General features: G+C 25.2%; 2 protein-coding genes across 2 annotated transcripts; both read right to left on the bottom strand.

The window, feature by feature from the left end:
* Positions 1–4,620: 4,620 nt before the first annotated feature.
* Positions 4,621–5,775, bottom strand: LOC122851300. The gene is made up of 2 exons (XM_044150436.1): positions 5,493–5,775; positions 4,621–4,971 (listed from the first exon to the last, which is right to left on the bottom strand). Exons 1-2 carry the CDS (start codon positions 5,682–5,684, stop codon positions 4,765–4,767), a joined length of 399 nt encoding a protein of 132 aa, XP_044006371.1. The 5' UTR covers positions 5,685–5,775; the 3' UTR covers positions 4,621–4,764.
* A 5,786-nt stretch (positions 5,776–11,561) lies between these two features.
* Positions 11,562–14,818, bottom strand: LOC122851236 (probable isocitrate dehydrogenase [NAD] subunit alpha, mitochondrial). The gene is made up of 6 exons (XM_044150342.1): positions 14,643–14,818; positions 14,214–14,339; positions 13,606–13,778; positions 13,016–13,250; positions 12,652–12,930; positions 11,562–11,857 (listed from the first exon to the last, which is right to left on the bottom strand). The coding sequence occupies exons 1-6, from the start codon at positions 14,667–14,669 to the stop codon at positions 11,618–11,620; spliced, it is 1,080 nt and encodes a 359-aa protein (XP_044006277.1). The 5' UTR covers positions 14,670–14,818; the 3' UTR covers positions 11,562–11,617.
* Between the last annotated feature and the right edge of the window lie 4,191 nt (positions 14,819–19,009).

Raw genomic sequence — 19,009 nt, forward strand, 5'->3', positions numbered from 1 at the left:
ATTTCAATATTACTCCAGTATTTTTAAACATAATCTCGTAATATTAATTTCAACATATGTTTCGACCTATTTATTTAAAAAAATGTCTCAACTAATACTTACTTAGCAAAAATTATTTTTTCGCTGACTTTACAACGGACTGATTTTGATTGCAATTTGAGAAATTTTTGATTGTCTGCAATTTTTAATTTGTTTAGTCATCAAAATAAAAAAAATAAATTTCATACAGTTAATTTTTAAACATTTTAGTTTGATATTTTTTAACTTCCAGGCATCATTAAATTAATATTCACTTACTGTTTAAAATCTGTTTGAAAGTGAAAATTTAAAATGACCGAATTAAAGAGTCAAAAATTATTGTTGATGTAAGTATATATATAGATAAGAACAAGGAAACTTTTTGATTTCAAAAAATAGCATTGATATAATAAAAAGATTTAGTAGAACTACTTATATATTTTTTTTTTAAAAAAAGACTAGCCTCAATTGGTATTGCAAATGCTGTTTGGGATGATAGTCTATGTAAATCTGATGACTGCTGGAAACAACGAGGTAAAAATAATTTTTAATTTTTTTTTAACACTTTATAAATAATATATAAAATCTGCAATATACTGGAACTTGTGAAAAATATATTTTGATTGACAAAAATATAGCTCGAGAGATTGAAGAAAGTTTAGATGTCACCATTGATCCATGTGATAATTTCTATGCATTTTCATGTGGTGGATGGATGAAAAAAAATCCAGCACCTCGTTATTATAAATCTTGGACACCTGCAAATGTCTACGAGCATAAAATGATGGATATATTTGCTAGTGAGTATAAATAAATAATATTAAATAAATTATTTCTGGTAGATAAACAAATGTTTAATATTAATTAAATAATTTTAGAGATTTTAAACTCACCCGATGAATCAATTGACAGTTTATCGCTGAAATCAATGAAGCATATTTATAAAAATTGCATGGATACAAGTAGGAATTAATAATTAAGCAACTTTTTTTTTAATTTAAAAAAAATACTAATTATAAATTCTAAAAATATTATCAAATATGTTTTTGTTTTTTGAAGAACAACGAGATGAAACTGGCTTTGATATTATTGAAAGTCTTGAGATAATCGGCGGATGGCCAATTTTGGGTGATAAATATCAAACACCTCTTGAGGTTATACCAAGCGTTATTTTGCCTGTGATAACAAAAGTCTTTGGTGTTGACACGTTTTTTACTATCAACAATTACAAACGCAACAACTACGTTGGGACTTTCGTAAGACATTATTTTTTATTTATTTTGATAATACTTAGAAAAATTGATTTATTATAATTAAATAACAAGTGATTTTCATAAGAATTTTTTTTTTTTTATTTATTTAACACAAAGAGCTATTTAATAAGCTGACTTTGAATTGCAAGGTTTTTTGTTATTTGCTTATTCGACACAAATATGAGAATTATTTTTTTAAAATATTGATTTATTTGTGGTAAATAAAATTTTATTACAAATGATAAAAATAAATTTTAAATATCTATTTATATTTAAATTTTTATATTTAAATTTGATTTTTTTTCGTATTATAATTTTTGAAAAATCTTTTTACGACAATTCATATGTTCAAAAAATTCTGTCTTTTTTTTTTTTTAGGTTCATTGGAGTAGAGGTTATAACAATCACTTGGATGAAATTTTAATGAAATTCGAAAGAAATTCAACAGAGGTAAAACAATATATCAATAATATTGTCAAAGTTGTCAAAGAAATTTCAATAAACAGAAATATACCATTTAACACCATAAAAGTGCTACAAGACGCAAATGATATTATTGATTTTCAATTGGAATTAATTGAGGTCAGATAATTTACTTATTTTTATTCAATCATTAATTATTATGTGGTCAAATTTAACTATTAATTATTATCAAATTTAAAGGTTGTGAAGAAAGCATCACCCGGACTTTCAGAAAGTTTTATAAATTCTGATAATTTTAAAGACTGGTTTGACGTCCATTTATCTGGAATCAATAATTCTCATGTAGATATATATATTCACTATTGTATTTTTTTTATAAAAATATTGCGGTTTCTTTTTTTTTTCACATAATAATAATTGATAGTTTCTTATTTTCGATAGGCACTTCGTTTTTGCTACTTAAATCCTTTTTCTCCGTTTTCATCAAAGGAAAACGAAGATACTGAATTCGTCGTAGGAAACATAAAACTATTAGAAAACTTGATTGTATTATTTGATAATACTAAACCAGATACACTACGTACGTATTACATCATAAAAAAAAATATAAAATATCACTTTATAAAAGATATTAAATACTGAAAAGATTAATTTCTTATTTAAATAATGATAATTAATTTTATAATATATCATTTTTTATTTTAGAAAATTTTATAATATGGGATTTGGTTTATAAATATCTAAAATTTATGCCAACAAGAATGTATGACATTGAATATGAACTCAACAACATTGCCAAAGATACTCCTGGATTATTTCTTAATCGGTTTGAAATTCATTTGTTTATAAATTCATTTAAATATTTGCTTAATTTTTTATTTTTTTTATTTTACATTAGTGAGGAACGTTGCATTAGGAGTCTGCCATTTTTATCAGCACTAGTTCCAAAATTTCTTTCAGTATATTATCCTGAAAATTATAAAAATTCTGTAAGTCAAATTATCCATATTTATTTACCAATTATAAAATTGTAATGATCAATATTTTCTTTCTTTTTTTTCCGACATAGAGCGAAGATATAATCACTAAAGTAATTAAGAGTAGCCAAGAATATATAAACAAAACATCATGGATGTTTTCTGAATTAAAAAATTCGGTATTACAAGAAGTTTCTGATTCAGTTCAATTTAATTATTATTCATTTCTCAACAATAGTTACATTGATGAGCTTTATGGACATGTATGAATATTTTTTAAACAATAACTTAATTTTGTCATCATAAGATAATTAATTGAAATTTTTTTGTATTTATAATTTTTATTATTTATCGATTTTAGCCAAAAATTTTTTCTCGAAATTACGTGGAAGATTCTTTACGAATTTATCGATTGAAACACCATAGGCAACAGTTAGTTATAAATTTGTTTTTTTTTTTTCTATCAATTGATTTGTTTATTTCTATTAAATTTTTATCCTTTTAACAGACAACGATTCGATAGACCTGATTTTGACGCAAAAAGTCTTAATTTTCTCGACGGACCGAGTGAGTTTTTTTCCTTTTTTTTAAGGATAATTTTTATATAAAAAATTTATGAAATTATTTATAATGAAAATAATTTTTTATTTTAGTTATATCGGTTTTAAGTTATCTACTATCAAAATTTCAACCAAATGTTCCACAGTAAGTTTATTTTCATCTTAAGTTGAGAAGTGTAATTTACTAATGAAAATATTTCTCCGTATTTAATTTGTTTTAATTTGAAATTACGGAGAAGTTCCGAAAAATTTCACTGAAATTTTTATTTTAAATTTAAATAATACAAAATAATTTACAATTTATGTTTACAATATTATTAACGAATTATAATTAATTAACAAATTATTAAATTAAATTGGTCCAAATATTATTTTTCATTAAAAAATTAATTCCTTACAATTTTGTATCAAAGTTAAAATCAATTTTTTTTACCACAATATTTTTCCTAATTTTCATTTGAGTACATGATTTTTAATTATTAATGAATTTCTAAATACGCTTTAGAATGAATTTGATGAACCATTTGCCAATAGTTTTTGAACATTCAGAAAAAAAACGCTCACTCTTTTTAATATTTATTAATTTTTGAATATTTTATAAATTTATATAGAGCATCAAATTATGGAACACTTGCAAGTGTAGTTGGTCAATCAGTTACAACCTTCATCAGTTTCATTGATTCAATTTTTGATAAAAGCAGTGATGATGATGATAATTGGCCACATGATATGAAAAATGAATTTTTACGACGATTTCATAATTTTGAAATGCAATTACATAATTATTATGATACAAAAAAAGTAAATTACTTTTTAATCCAAAATAAAAAAACAAAACTTTTAGAATATTATAATTAAAATTATACATCATATTTTGTTTCAGTCAAACATTTCAAGGGAAAATATCGAATCATTTTTAGAAGACAACTTTGGAATTCCTGCAGCTTTTGCAGCTTATGAAAAAAATAAAACACCAGAAGATGAGGAAATTTCATTGCCAAATTATCCAATGTATAAAGATAAAAAACTTTTTTTTATATCTTATGCAAGTGTAAGTGTATAATTTAATTCATATTGAACAATTAATAACATATCATTTTGATGATTATTATATGATTGAAAAAATATGATTCAATTGCAGAGTTTGTGTACTTCTGAAAATCCAAAGTCATCAATTGACGGAGAAGAAAGTTTAAGAATTAGCCGGAAGGTTAATATTGCTCTTGGCAACATGAAGGAATTTAGTGATGCTTTTTCTTGTCCAAAAGATTGTCCAATGAATCCAACCAAGAAAGTTCATGTTTTCGGGCCTGATGATCAGATGAACTCCGACTAAAAAAAAATCTAAAAGACCTCAACAGAAATTCTAAAAAAAACTTTTTAAAATAATTTTTGTAATGTTAGTTTTATCAGTGTAATTTAATGATAAGTTTCTTTTTATACATATTAATAATTCGATACATTTTTATAAGGGTATATATCTGTTTTTTTTTTTTTCTTATCGATCATCATGTTATTGATTAATAAAAGATATTAAACATTATTGTTGTTGGCAATGACACGAAGTTCAAGTACAACCTCGCCTTTGTTTGACGGATTAAAATGTAAAAATTTGCCTGCAGGTTCTGAAGTAACATATGGATCACGATAAATTATTTTTTGATTCGGCGATTCATTTGCTTGATAATACACTGGACGTTTTGCACCACGATAAATTATTTGTTCAGGCACATAATTTGTCTGAAAGTAAAAATATTGTGTAGTAACAACCTGTAGCTTGCTTTAATAGAAATAACATGAGATAATTAAAATTTATCATTGTAAAAATTATAAAAGTATAGTAACATGTAAACATGTAGTCATGATTCAATGACTATTTTAAATGTTTAAAAAAAATTATCATGACAAGAATATATATGAAAAAAAATACATAAATATTGCATTTAATAATTTATTTATTTTCTTAAATTTACTATTATCATACATGTTGGATAAATTGAAAATTAATAGATTTAAAAATAAATTAATTAATTATCGTATTGTAATGACTCAATGTTATTATTATTTCAAATTTAATTTTTTTAATTTTTACCTTTAAAATATTCTATGAAATGTTTGCTTTTTTTTTATTTTATTTTTTTGAATTTATTATTATATATTATTGCCAAGATAATTATTAAACATTTTCTGATAAATAATATGTAATTTATTTACTTTTTACTTGCTAGTGGAGATATTTTTCATGTAAATAATCAATTTACCTTTTTAACTGGATAAATAATATCTTCTTCATTTGCTTCACCAGCTGAAAAAGTCATATCCAAATCTTTGGAAGCCTGTTCAGCTCTATCTTCATCAAAATATACTGGATAGCTTGTTCTTGGTGGATCAATATAAACAATTCTGGCCTGTGCCAATGTAACAGCAGACAGAAAAATTATAAGCCAGTTCATTTTGCAGTCACGGTTATTTGCCAACTGAATTTTTAAGTTGCTATGTGGTGATCTGTGAGATATCTATGTCTGGTCGAATAATTTTGCACATGTCTAATCTCCATACATAATCCTAAGTAAACGGATTTACAACAGATCAATTGGAATAACAATAAAATAATACACTCAATATTTAATTGAAACGTCATAAAATGAATAATATACATATAATTAACACAATAATTTCCATGATAATATCCTACCAAGTATAATTTCATAGTATGTAAAAATTTTTCCATATTTTTTCTGTATTTGAAACAATATTATAGCCGGCAAAAAAACACACTTGAATGGGACAACCAATCTCATTCTTATCACTTATGTATTGTTTTATCAAAATAAATTTTAATCACTAAATCCTAGTTCTCCACTTTTTCTTCTCTTTTTTCGAAAATGACCCATAGTTGCCGATTGGAGAAATGGCAGTTAAATATTTCCATCATTTCTCCACCTGAAGTTGATTCCGAGTTTTTTTGCTATTCCTCCCCAAACTTTTCTCCACTTTTTCTCCAACCATGGGTCATTTTCGGGAAAAAGTGGAAGAACTTGAAAAAAAAGCGGAGAAAGGTGGAGAAATATTTCAACCAGGGTAATTTAGCAGTTTTTTTAAAACCACAATTCATATTGTTCGATAACAGATTCATTATTATAAATTATTTTAACTGGATTTGTAACGCCAGAAGTTGAAGAAGTTGTGATTTATCGAAAAAATTTTAAAATTTTCCGACTTTCTCCACATTTCTCCGAAAATGACCCATGAATGGAGAACTGGCGGAGAAAAGCCTGAAGCATCAAAGATATCGACTAACTAGCGAAAAGGATCATCACTATCACCAGCACAATCACAAAAACTGCCAGCACTGCCGGTATTACCATCACCATTATCAGCATCAGCATCAACGTCTGCAATTTGTTCATCAACAAAAACATCACCATCGAGGCAAACATCAGCTGGTGAAAAGAAATTTATCGAACGAAAAGATTTAAGAGAACAAACAATTCAAATGGGTCTCAGAAGCGATATCTCGACATATAACGAAAGAAACAAAAATTAAATCGATTAGATATTGCTATTGGAGAAAAGACAGTAAAAAGTAATGAGCTAGCCGGAGTAGATACTGCAATTAATGAGGTGATTTATCTTTCATTTAAATTATGTCTTTTATTTTTAGGGTTGATATTTCTTTACACTATATTGTAAATATATTAATTAATATATTATTTCAAAATATTAATTTTTTTTTTTTTCAAAAATTTTTAAAAATGTTGTACTTAGTCGAGTTTATATGAATATATGACAACACAAAATTGTAGGCAGTGGCAAATAAAGTGTAATGACAGGCTGTTATCAGTTCTCATAAACATATAGGTAATGTTGGAATATGTTTAGATGCACGGTTCATAAACGAGGGTGACAATGAGCAACCACCTATCACTGGAATTATACCGGAATTTATGGGTAAAAAAGTATTCACGATGTTAGATTTAACTTCGGGTTATTGGCAAATTCCATTGGATCCTGACTCAAAAATATACTGCATTTCTATAAAAAATAGTATATATATTTCTATATATATTTCTATAGAAATAGTATACAACACAACACTGTAAGAATCAATTTTGTAGGTCACCATTTGATAGTAGAACCTCGGGTTGCGCTTTTATTCGTGCCTTAAAAATAGCATTTAAAAATGATTTTGATGATTTTTTGACGTACTATGTGGATGATTTATTAATTGCATCAAATAATTTTGATGACCACAGTCCACATGGTACATTTGCAAAAAGTATTTAGTAGACTTGATGAACATGGTTATAAACTTCTCCGATTTTTCTCCGAAATCGCTGACAAGGAAAAATTTTTTCGGCAGTGTATCTGAAAGACACGGGCGAAGAAATGTTAGAAAAAATTTCTCCGAGTCAAGAATATTTTTCTCCACATCTCTTCACGTCAGTCTTTTTCAGAGAAACTGCGGAAAAAGTTCAAAGTAATTTATCCACGCCAAAAAAAATCTCTTCATCTCTCCGAATGGGTCAACACGGGAGAAATTCGGAGTTACTGAGAAGAAAATATAATTAAATAAACATAACTAAATAGATTTTTAGCTTTTAGTTTATTGTTGAATAAATAATTCGAAATCGGGGAAAATTCGCGTCAGTTCTATTAATTGCACTATAAAATATTTACCTCTTTCATTTAATCATTTATTTACCAATGAATATTGGTCTTAGAAATTAAAAATATAGATATATATCAAAATAAAAAAAAAAAACCTGAACCTTATGATAAAGGTTGAACATATATTTTTGTAATAAGTTTGCCACATTTTTTTGATGATATTCAAAATTGTTCACCACTTTATTCAAACAGATATCGTAGAAACCTAATACTTTATGAGAAACTTCTGTTTTAAATTATTACAAATACATATACAGTAGTACCTTACTTCAATCAACAGTGTTACCTTATAACTGACAAACCATTTACGGCTCAACTATTTATAGTGTTGTTCTAGGTTCTCTATTCTTGTTAGCTAGCTAGGACCACTTTTCCCATTGGAAATCATCCTAATCAAAAAAAAATATAATTTATTAATGGCCTTTTTTTTGGTTGGATATTTTTATCTGCTTTGTCGATGGCAGAAATTTTTCCTCCTTTAAAGTCTCTCAAAGAAGGCTTTGGATGTTTGTTGCTTCTTAATGACAATGCACCTAAATTCACCAAATTTGGTTTTAATCATTGGTGAAAGAGATGGAGGATAGAGTGACCTTTTACCCTCTGCTGTAGGCCTGATGTACTCATGTGGCACAATATTGTTGATGAATATTTCAATGCAACTTGCTTGCACATTATTTGTACAAAATCCTTTGAAAAATTGAACCTAGAAATAAATTTAAAAAGTTATTATATGAAGATATATAATTTCACAAAAGTGCCCTGGTGGAGATTTTTCTCCACTTCTTTCCATCTTTTTCTGAAAATGACCTATGGTTGGAGAAATGGCAGACAAATTTCTCCAACCTTTCTCCAATCTCCATCATTTCTCCAACTTTTCTCCACCATTTCTCCACCATTTGTCCGACTTTTTTCCAACTTTTTCAATTTTCAGTTTTTCAGAAAAAAAAATGACTATTTATTAATTGTTACAAAACGCAAAGCATGATGATGTTTATTTATGTTGAAAAAAAAAAAAAAATTCAAGGACACTTTTTTTTAAAAAGTTGATATACCTAAAGTACTTGCGGTCTACAAAACTTCCGGAATCGTTTCATGAATGAAAAAAAATTAATCTAATATATAATTCAATTTATTATTATTATTATTATTATTATTATTATTATTATTATTATTATTATTATTATTATTATTATTATTATACGTATATATGTATATCGTATAATTAATTTTTGTTTCATTTTGTTTTTTATTTTAGAAAACAGAAACATTAACAGTCAACGCCCTGTTAAAAATATTTATCTACGATTTCTGTGCAATACTTAACTCTGAATTTCTTCCAAATTGACCCAGGCCGAGAAAGGAGTCGAGAAGTATGTAAAAAAATTTCTCCGACTTTCTCCGAAATCGCTGACGAGGAAAAATTTTTTCGGCCGTTTATCCAAAAGACTCGGGCAAAAAAATGTTCAAAAAAATATGCGAGTCAAGAATATTTTTCTTCACGTTATTCTTTTTCGGAGAAACTGCGGAAAAAGTTCGGAGTAATTTATCCACCCCAAAAAAAATTTTCCTGATCTCTCCGCATGGGTCAAGACGAGAGAAATTTGGAGTTACTGAGAGGAAATTCCGAGCAGTAGCATCATCTGAAAAATAATAAATATATAACTAAATGGATTTACAATAGATAAATATAATTAGATAGATTTACAATTGTAATTATAATTAGGACATACTTTTGCAGGTATTAATTTGCCTATACGTATGTATATAATCTATAAAATTGTATATATTTTCATTGTAAATTTTAATACAAGTATTAACGATATATCAGTATCAATATGGTTCGTTAATCAGGTGTGCTTGAATAATTGGCCAGAAAATTAATAATAACATATGTCTTCGGACTTGGATTGAATGCCAGGAAAGAGAATATATTTATTTAACAATAAGTGAGCTCTATGGAAATATACAAAAACGTGATCAACTTGAAAAAAAATATAAACTGACAGATTCTTGTAAAATAAAGGATTATTGTATCATTTTCATTTCAACCAGGAAATTTTTTTTAACATGTTTAAGAGACACTATCATTGACACCTTCCAAAGTAGAGACAAAAAAAAAAAAAATACATAAAACCACATTGAGTATTGTGAATAATGCATGAAATTTGTACCTCACGGGAACATAAAATTGAATCACAATATATACACAATAAGCACATGAGTGTAAAAAAGTAAAAAAAAAAAATATATAAAAATGGAAAAAAAGCTTCAGTGAGAATACACAAGCATAAATTTAAATAATATTAAATTCAAACTCTCGAGAATTTTTATTGTTCAATACTTGATGAATATTCAATTTTTATATTATTCAACGTCACGTTATCTTTTATAAAATCTCTCTATCCACTTGAAAGCAAATAAGAAAATAAATTTAAAAAATAAACATCAAAGCTGTATATTAAAATCAAATCAAAAGAAAACAAACACTCAAATAAATGAAACAATAAATTATTTTTCCTGGCGAAATTGATTTTAACATTTGAAAAAAAAAAAAAAAAAATCATTATTTAATGAAAAAAATTTGTAAAATTAAATATTTTATAATATTAATATGTTTAAATTTATAACTGACGTTGGATATTCGATAAATCACCGTGAGGTAAATATTAACGAGTAACATAAGACGACACTCTCTTCATCTTTCATTTTTTTTTTTTTGTCTTTTTTAAGACATGGACAAGTAAAATATTGCCAACAACTTTTTTCATACTTGTAACTTTTACCATGATGCTTGATAATAAGGGGAAAGTATTCTCCCTTACTCCCCCATTTTATGATTTTTATTCTTCTTTCATTTTCTTTATTCTAAGCCAAGTATTGCAAAAGGGGAAAATACTCGTAACAGAAGTTGAAGTGTCTTTAAGAATCACGATGATATGCCTCAAATAGGGAAATTAAAGTTTTATTTTTTTCCTCTTTTCTTTCTTGTTTTATCTTTCTCGTTTTATTCTTATAATACTCATTGGATGACATCTTTCTAAAAAACTATTTATAAAAAAAAATTTAAAAAGTAATTTTAAAATAATTTGTTATTAAATATATATATATTTTTTTTTCAACTTTATTGATCTGTAATACTGCACAAACACGATAACATTTCCTCATTTTCTAAGGAGACTTTCAAAAAAAAAAATTTATTTATTATTATTGGGCATATACAGTTTGACTCGTTAAAAACGCATAAACAAAAAAAAAAAAAAAAAAAAAATTAAAATTATTTTAAATAGGATAAATTTTATTAATTCTTTTTTTTTTTTTATCATTAAAATTTAAGCATGCGTTTTAAATATAATTGCTTCACAATGATGAAACTGATAAATAAAATTTACTAAAAATTTGACTGTTAACAATTGAAATGTAAAACAGAAAGTGAGATTATTTTTTTTATCTTCCAATTATTAATTTATCTAAATTTTTAAAATCAACATTGTTTTTTTAACTTTTTTTTTCTTTTAAATCTTATTGTCGAGAGACACGATTTAATAAATATTCTACGAGTATTTGGTGATTCGCAATTATAAAAATTTCGAGTTGTATTATGTATAATCTACTTCTCGAATATTTAAATAATATTGTTAATTATGTAAAATGGCTGTTGAATCGGTTTTTATTTATTTTTTTTGTTATTATTATTATTGATGTGTTATTAATGATTTTACTTAGTTTGAGCCATAACTCTTTTGCAGATTTCATTTGTATATTCACTGCATTTAGCATTGCCACCAAGATCACCAGTTAAATATTTAGCTTCTTTGATGGTGTCATAGGCTGAATGTTCAATGATTCTAGCGTGATCATTTAGTCCCATATATTTCAACATCATCACTGCTGATAATAAAAGGGCAGTGGGATTTGCTTTATCATGACCAGCAATATCTGGAGCTGTTCCATGGACCTGAAATAAAAAATTAAATTATAAATAACATAAAAAAAAAAGAAAAATAAAATAGTGAATACATTGTTGTTGAAGCAATAGAAATAAATTTAATAAAAAAACAATTTTAAATGTTACTCAGGGTCTTCAAAAATTATTGAGAATTATAAAGAAGAAGCACTGTCAGATTCATCAACGACAATTGAAAAAACAAAAAAAGAAATTGAACTTATTAGTAAACCACAAGAATGGGGTGGTTGATTTGGCGTAATGTGCCTTACAATAATCATACCATTTATTATAATTTTATCACAAATTGCCTGCTCCAATAATAAATGTACAATTGGACAATTTCGTTTGCCAATTAAATGGCAAACATATTTTAATATTTATTCAACAATTGGATATTTTGGACTGATAACTGTCATTGGATTGATTTCATTGATACCAATTGGTAGACTCATTGATGGACAACAAAATAAAATAGCACGACTTCAGTATCGTATCAATGGATTCATCACATTGATTATATTATTAATTGCTTATGGAACTGCTGAATATTATTCATACAAAATAAGTGATTGGATAATTAAATCAATTCTTAAATCTTCTATCAGTGGCTGGATATTTGGAACATTTATATCAATATTGTTATATGTCAAAGCTGGAAGAGCATCTGTTGCTTTTCTTGATATTTTTTATAAACAGTTAGATATCAAATTGATTTTGTTGGGATTGAAATTTAAAATAATAGCCATCATATCATTGAAGAATTAAAGATATTATAAAAAAATAACAAATACAATTTAACTTACAGATTCAAATAGTGCACCATTGAGTCCAATGTTTCCACTTGGAGTAAGACCAAGTCCACCAACAAGACCAGCACACATATCAGAAAGAATATCACCATAAAGATTTGGCATAACAAGTACATCATATTGACTTGGATCTTGTACCATATTCAAACAAACAGTATCTAAATATCTTTCTTCAAATTTAACATTTGGAAATTTTTGTGCAGCTTCACGACAGCATCGTAAAAATAAACCATCTGACATTCTCATGATATTTGCTTTATGTACAGCTGTTACCTGTAATAAAAAATAAATAAAAAATAAGATAAATAAATACATTTTGTATTAATAATTATTATACAAATTAATAATTTAAATTTACTTTAGCTCTGTTATTATCAGTTGCATATTGAAATGCAAATTCAGCAACTCTACGTGATGCTTCTTCAGTAATAAGCTTAATTGATTGTACAACACCATCAACAATTTCATGCTCAATACCAGAATATTCACCCTCAGTATTTTCACGAATTGTAACAACATCGACATTGTCATAAAGTGTTTTATAACCCTCGAGTGAACGACATGGTCTGACATTAGCATAAAGATTGAATTCTCTAAAAATAAACAAAAAAAAAATACAAATTAAATGATAATTTTTAATGAGAAAAACAAATTAAGAAATTAAAAAAAAAAAATAATAACGATAAAATATCGAGTCAAAAAAATTAATACAGTTTGAAAAATAATAACAACAATAGTGATAATAAAAATTAAGTCAAACAAATGAACAATATGACAATTTTTTTATCGATTACATAATCAAGTAGTTATTCCAGTTGAATAAAAATTAGAATATATAAATTTTATAGTAAACAACGTAGTAAAATCATTCATACTTGATTAATTCAATTGATAATTTATACTTTTTTTTTTTTTCATTCAATATTTATTAATTTAATAATGACTTACTTTCTCAATGCAAGATTAAGTGATCTGTGGCCTTTGCCAATTGGTGTCATCAATGGTCCTTTTAATCCAATTTTATTTCTATTAACTGAATCAATTGCTGCTTGTGGTATTCCAAATCTTCCATCTGGTCCTTTTACAGGTGATACATCAACTGATTCCCATTCAATTGGCACCTTATTTATTTCATTTTAAATAACAAAAAAAAAACAATTATTATTATATTTTTTTACTTTAAATATATTATCAATAATGTCATCAATATTATACCAATGATTTTTGAAAAAAAAAATAATACTATGACGTAATCTACACATGAGTTAAAATATTTATTTTAAAGTTTAGGAAAATTAGTTAATAAATAAATTAATTTTAAGTTTTAAATAAAAAGTAGGTCATCAAAAAAAACATTAAAAAAAAATGTATTAAAATTATTTCATATCTTTTTAAAATAAGTATTATTTAAACATTTTTTTTTTTTTTTAAATACAAGGTCGTCAGTAGGACAAGTGTCGTAATAATACAAAGATGTTTAAGAAAAAAAAAAAAATGGAATAAAGGTAGTTTTTAATTTGATAAAAGAAAAATTAAATAGTTTATAAATAAGTTACCTTGGCAGCATCAAATATTTTTTGGACAGCAGCTGATATTTCAGGTCCAATACCGTCACCAGGTATTAGGGTGCATTTTTTAAGACCTCCACTGTATAATCGTACACCCCCAATTGTCGGCGAGACCTTATGTGTTTAATAAAAATAAAAATCATCATCAATTATTCATTTACTCCAAAAGCAAAAATAAAGAAAATGTTAAATTTAGATATTTTCTTTAATGGCAGCATCATTTTTGGTTGAGTATTTTTTTTTGTGTTCCATTCATTTTGATGTTAAATTAATTTTATAACTATGTTGGGTAATCTAACCTTTCAATTATTAATCTCAGTACATTCGTACAATAAATAGAACAGGTATTTTTCAACTATTAATAATGAAAATTTATAAATTATCATATAATACCTATATTAATCAATAATTACTTACAACTTTTCTTATCCACTGGGCTGCCATGACAATTATTTAAATATATATATATATACTTATTGTTAAATGTAATTTTAATTTACTGATTATACACTTTGATGAAATAAAATATGTGTTGGGGTATATAAAATTATCACAGGGGCACGTCAAGAAACAAGAAACCAAAAAAACAGGGAGGCCAAGCCTTGGGTTATTTCTCAGCTACTGACATGCATGCTAGCGCCTCTTGGTGATTTTCGAACCGAAGCTTCAAGTGTAGACGAGGGGACGAATTCGAGGCGGGGGACCATAAACTAGAGAGGGTCGGTATTACAGGCAATAATTTACTTGGAAATGTAGATATTTTTAATGTTGATAAATAATGTTAAAATATTTTATTTTTATTTTTTTTTTATTTAAAAACGTAATGATTTACAAGTTATTGATAATAATATTATTCATTGACATGTTACAACAAATTGTCAACTATAAAATAAAAATACAAATTGAACAATAGTCGAAGATTTACATTTTTTTTTCCCATTTGACATTTCTCGTTTCGATGATAATAACATAAAAATATTAAAACATAAAAGCAAACAAAATTATTTTTGCACTATTATTTTATAAATTTTCTTATTTTTATAAACATTAAAATTTATAAATTCTTTTTTTATAGAATATAATAACCGACGGAATATAAATATATATATTAAAAGAAAAATCCTCATAAGAAAAATTTATAAACTAATTTATCTGTTTAGTTGATAATATAAAAAAAATTAATAATTGGATGAAACAAGTTCATAATTAATGAAATTGTAAATTTCAAAATTTTAACAAATTCCGACAACTTTTTAATTTAATTCGAAAATTAAAAAAAAAATATATGTTCAGCTATTTATTTTTGCAATTGATTGATATTGCTTATTCTTTTTCTTTTATGTTTTAATTTTTTTATGTTAACTAATGTTTAGCTATAACATTCAAAAAAAATATTGATTCAATATTTAAAAATCTATGTTTACCCTATACTAATTGCCAAAATAAATTAGCAAATACAAATTAGATTGAGGCCGAAATCGAAATCACTATTGATTGTTCAGGGAACCAAGTTCAACCCTCGATTTTTTTTGTGTTACTTTCCACTGACATGGTTGACTTGCATGAACCTTGAATACCTACAAATATAAAAAATAGTTATTAATACATAGTTTTGACAATTAATACATTTGGATAATAATGAATAAAAAAAATACTGTACATTTAGTGTCTTCATCTGACAAATCATCGTCCGTTGAATCCAAAAAAAACACTTTACGGCGAGGTGGTAATTTCACACGTTCTGTAAAAACAACGAAGAAAATATTATTCAACTATTAAAGTTGGCAGTTTTGATGAATGAATTAAAAATTGAAAAATATATATTTTAAGACTTACTGAAATCAAAATCATACGATGGGTGGAGTGCTTTTCTTACACGGACAGCTGTTGAACAAAAAAAAATAATTAAACATGATTTATATTATAATTAATTAATATTAATATTAACATTATTTCTATTATATAATTAATTAATTTTATTGTGACTTACATGAATTATTTTTACATAAAACTAGATTAAATGGGTGGACTGCTTTTCTTTGACAGACAGCTGTTGAACGAAAAAAAAAATTAAACATGATTTCTATTTAAATAATTAATAGTTTAAATAATTAATTAATTTTATTGTGACTTACGTGAATTATTTTTACATGAAACTTGATTAGATGTTTTATGGACAGTCTCATCATCTTCATCAAAAAAATCGTCTTTGTTGCTTTGAGAATCTTCTTCCATTGATAACACTGATACTGAGTGACTATTATCGTTTTCTTTCTTATCGTAAAAGCAGTCTTGACTGTAGGGTTGACCTTCGGAGAAATCGTCAAACTTTTGATAAGAATTTGAAGAGTTCTCACAAGAATTATCCATCGTAGATTTCATGTCATCTATAGCTGAAATAAAATTAATATTAATAATAATTTTTTTTTTTTTTCTTGAGCTGAAGTCTTTGTACGGGGAAAAGCATTGTCTATTTTATCTTTTAGTTATGATTATTTCCTACGGGGCGTCAGGTAGGTCTTGGAGAGGATGTAATGAGGAGTAGAGAGACCACGATTGCTTTTCTTCAATATTTCCATGACAATATTTTATAAATTGTCATGGCACATAAAAAATTTTTCAAATCATTTATCAAATAAATTTTTTTAAATTAGTATATTTTTTACTATTATACTTTGCGCAGTGTCCATTATTATCAAAATATATATGGTTGCAACACAAATAGTAAATACTAAAATGTTAAATAAAATAAAGTAAAAGTTTTTGACAATGAATATTTATAAAATTATCGTTTATAATCGTCGTACGCAAAATTATTTTTAATCATTGGTTGCAAACATATATTTTGACAGTAATAGACAACTAGAATATATAATAAAAAATAATATATATATATATATAAATAATTTTATAAATATACAGTATTGAAATTTTTACGTTATTTTATTTTACATTTTAGTTATTATTATTATTTCCTCATGAAAATGTTGAGAAAAAGCAATCCTGTTTCTTGTCCTCAGTAAGTCAAATTCGACACCCCGTAGTAAATAATAATAACTAAAATAGAAAATAAAATAAACTAAAAATTTTTAACACTGAACATTTATAAAATTATTATTTATAATCGTTTGTTTCCAAATTATTATTGAAATAAATATTTTGTGGTCGTTTTTCGCTAATAACGAATAATCACAGGAATAAATAAATAAATAAATAAATATTTTTTGGTCGTTTTATATATATTTTATATATATTTTTATTTTATATTTTATATATACAAACGACCAGAAATATTTATTTCAATAATAATTTGGAGACAAACGATTATAAATAATAATTTTATAAATGTTCAGTGTTAAAATTCATTTTTCATATTTTAGTTATTATTATTTACTGCGGGGTTTCAAATTTGACTTACTAAGGACAAGAAACAGGAAGACCACGATTGCTTTTTCTTAACATTTTCATGAAGAAATAATAATAACTATAAAATATAAAATAAAATGATGTAAAAATTTTCAATACTATAGTTATAAAAGTATCATTTATAATCATCGTTCTCTAAATTACTCTTAACTATTGGTTGCAACCATATATATATTCACATAATTCAGCAATCGTGGTCTATGAATTTCTGATACTCACATCCCCTCAAGAAATAATAACTAGAGTATGAAACAAAATTATTTAATTTTCAATTTTTTTTTTTTAAACAAGGGGATTATTTCAATAAGAAAAAAAAAAAAAAGAAAATAAATTTTGCATGTTCAACTGCCTAGCGTAAAATTTAATTCTGAGAAATAACTGTTGTGGATAACAATAGGCAAATGTAAGCATGCTTTGGTATGAGTGCCGACAAATTTTACTTTATCCCTGAGAACTATGTCAAAATAAACAAACACCCCCGCTGACTTTTTGGAATGTCTGAAAATCTACATTCTTTTTTCGTGATTTCTCTTTTTTTTAAATAAATAAATTTTAAATAAATAAATTATAAATAAATAAATTTTTTAAATAAGTAATTTTTAAATACATAAAATTTAAATAAATAAATTTTTTAAATAGTTAAATTTTTTAAATAAGTAAATTTTAAATAAATAAATTTTTTAAATAAATAAATTATGTGTCTACATATATATATGTAGTCCATATACATATTTCGTGATTATATGTATAAATGCATGTATATTTTGAAATAAAATACAATATACATAGACAACCCTGTATTCTAATAAACTAAATACTATACACTGAGCCACCCATGATGTCCTATATTTTCCTTCACCGATTTTATGACTATTCTGAGTATCTATAAACACGTGTGCGGATCATATGGCCTGGTAAAACTCGACAAAGATATGTTTATGAAAAGTGTTTTCATATATTATTTTAAATGTGATAGACATATTTTTAATTTAAATCCTCAGCTGATAATTAATAAATCTGAATAAAAAAAAATTCCCTTTATAGTGAAAAAATCGCCTGTCAATGGATTAAAAAAATTGCAAAAATAAAAAACGAAAAATGAAAAAATTTGTGTTATCGTAATAAACATTACTTACCTTCTGTTAATGTGTCCAATATTGTGATGGCTGCTTTAATATGCATTTTTGCCTCATTAATTTTTGTATCCATATCACTTAATGCCATATTTAATTCCATTTTTTAATTTACTTAAGCACTTATTTATTAAAGTTTTTGTTTGAGAGAAAAAAAACACGTCTTTTCAGTAAAAAAAAAAAATTAAAACTGAAAATTTTTGAAATAGGAAATAAGAGACAACC

This window comes from Aphidius gifuensis, linkage group LG1, assembly GCF_014905175.1.
Source record: "Aphidius gifuensis isolate YNYX2018 linkage group LG1, ASM1490517v1, whole genome shotgun sequence".
Taxonomy (NCBI): Eukaryota; Metazoa; Arthropoda; class Insecta; order Hymenoptera; family Braconidae; genus Aphidius; species Aphidius gifuensis.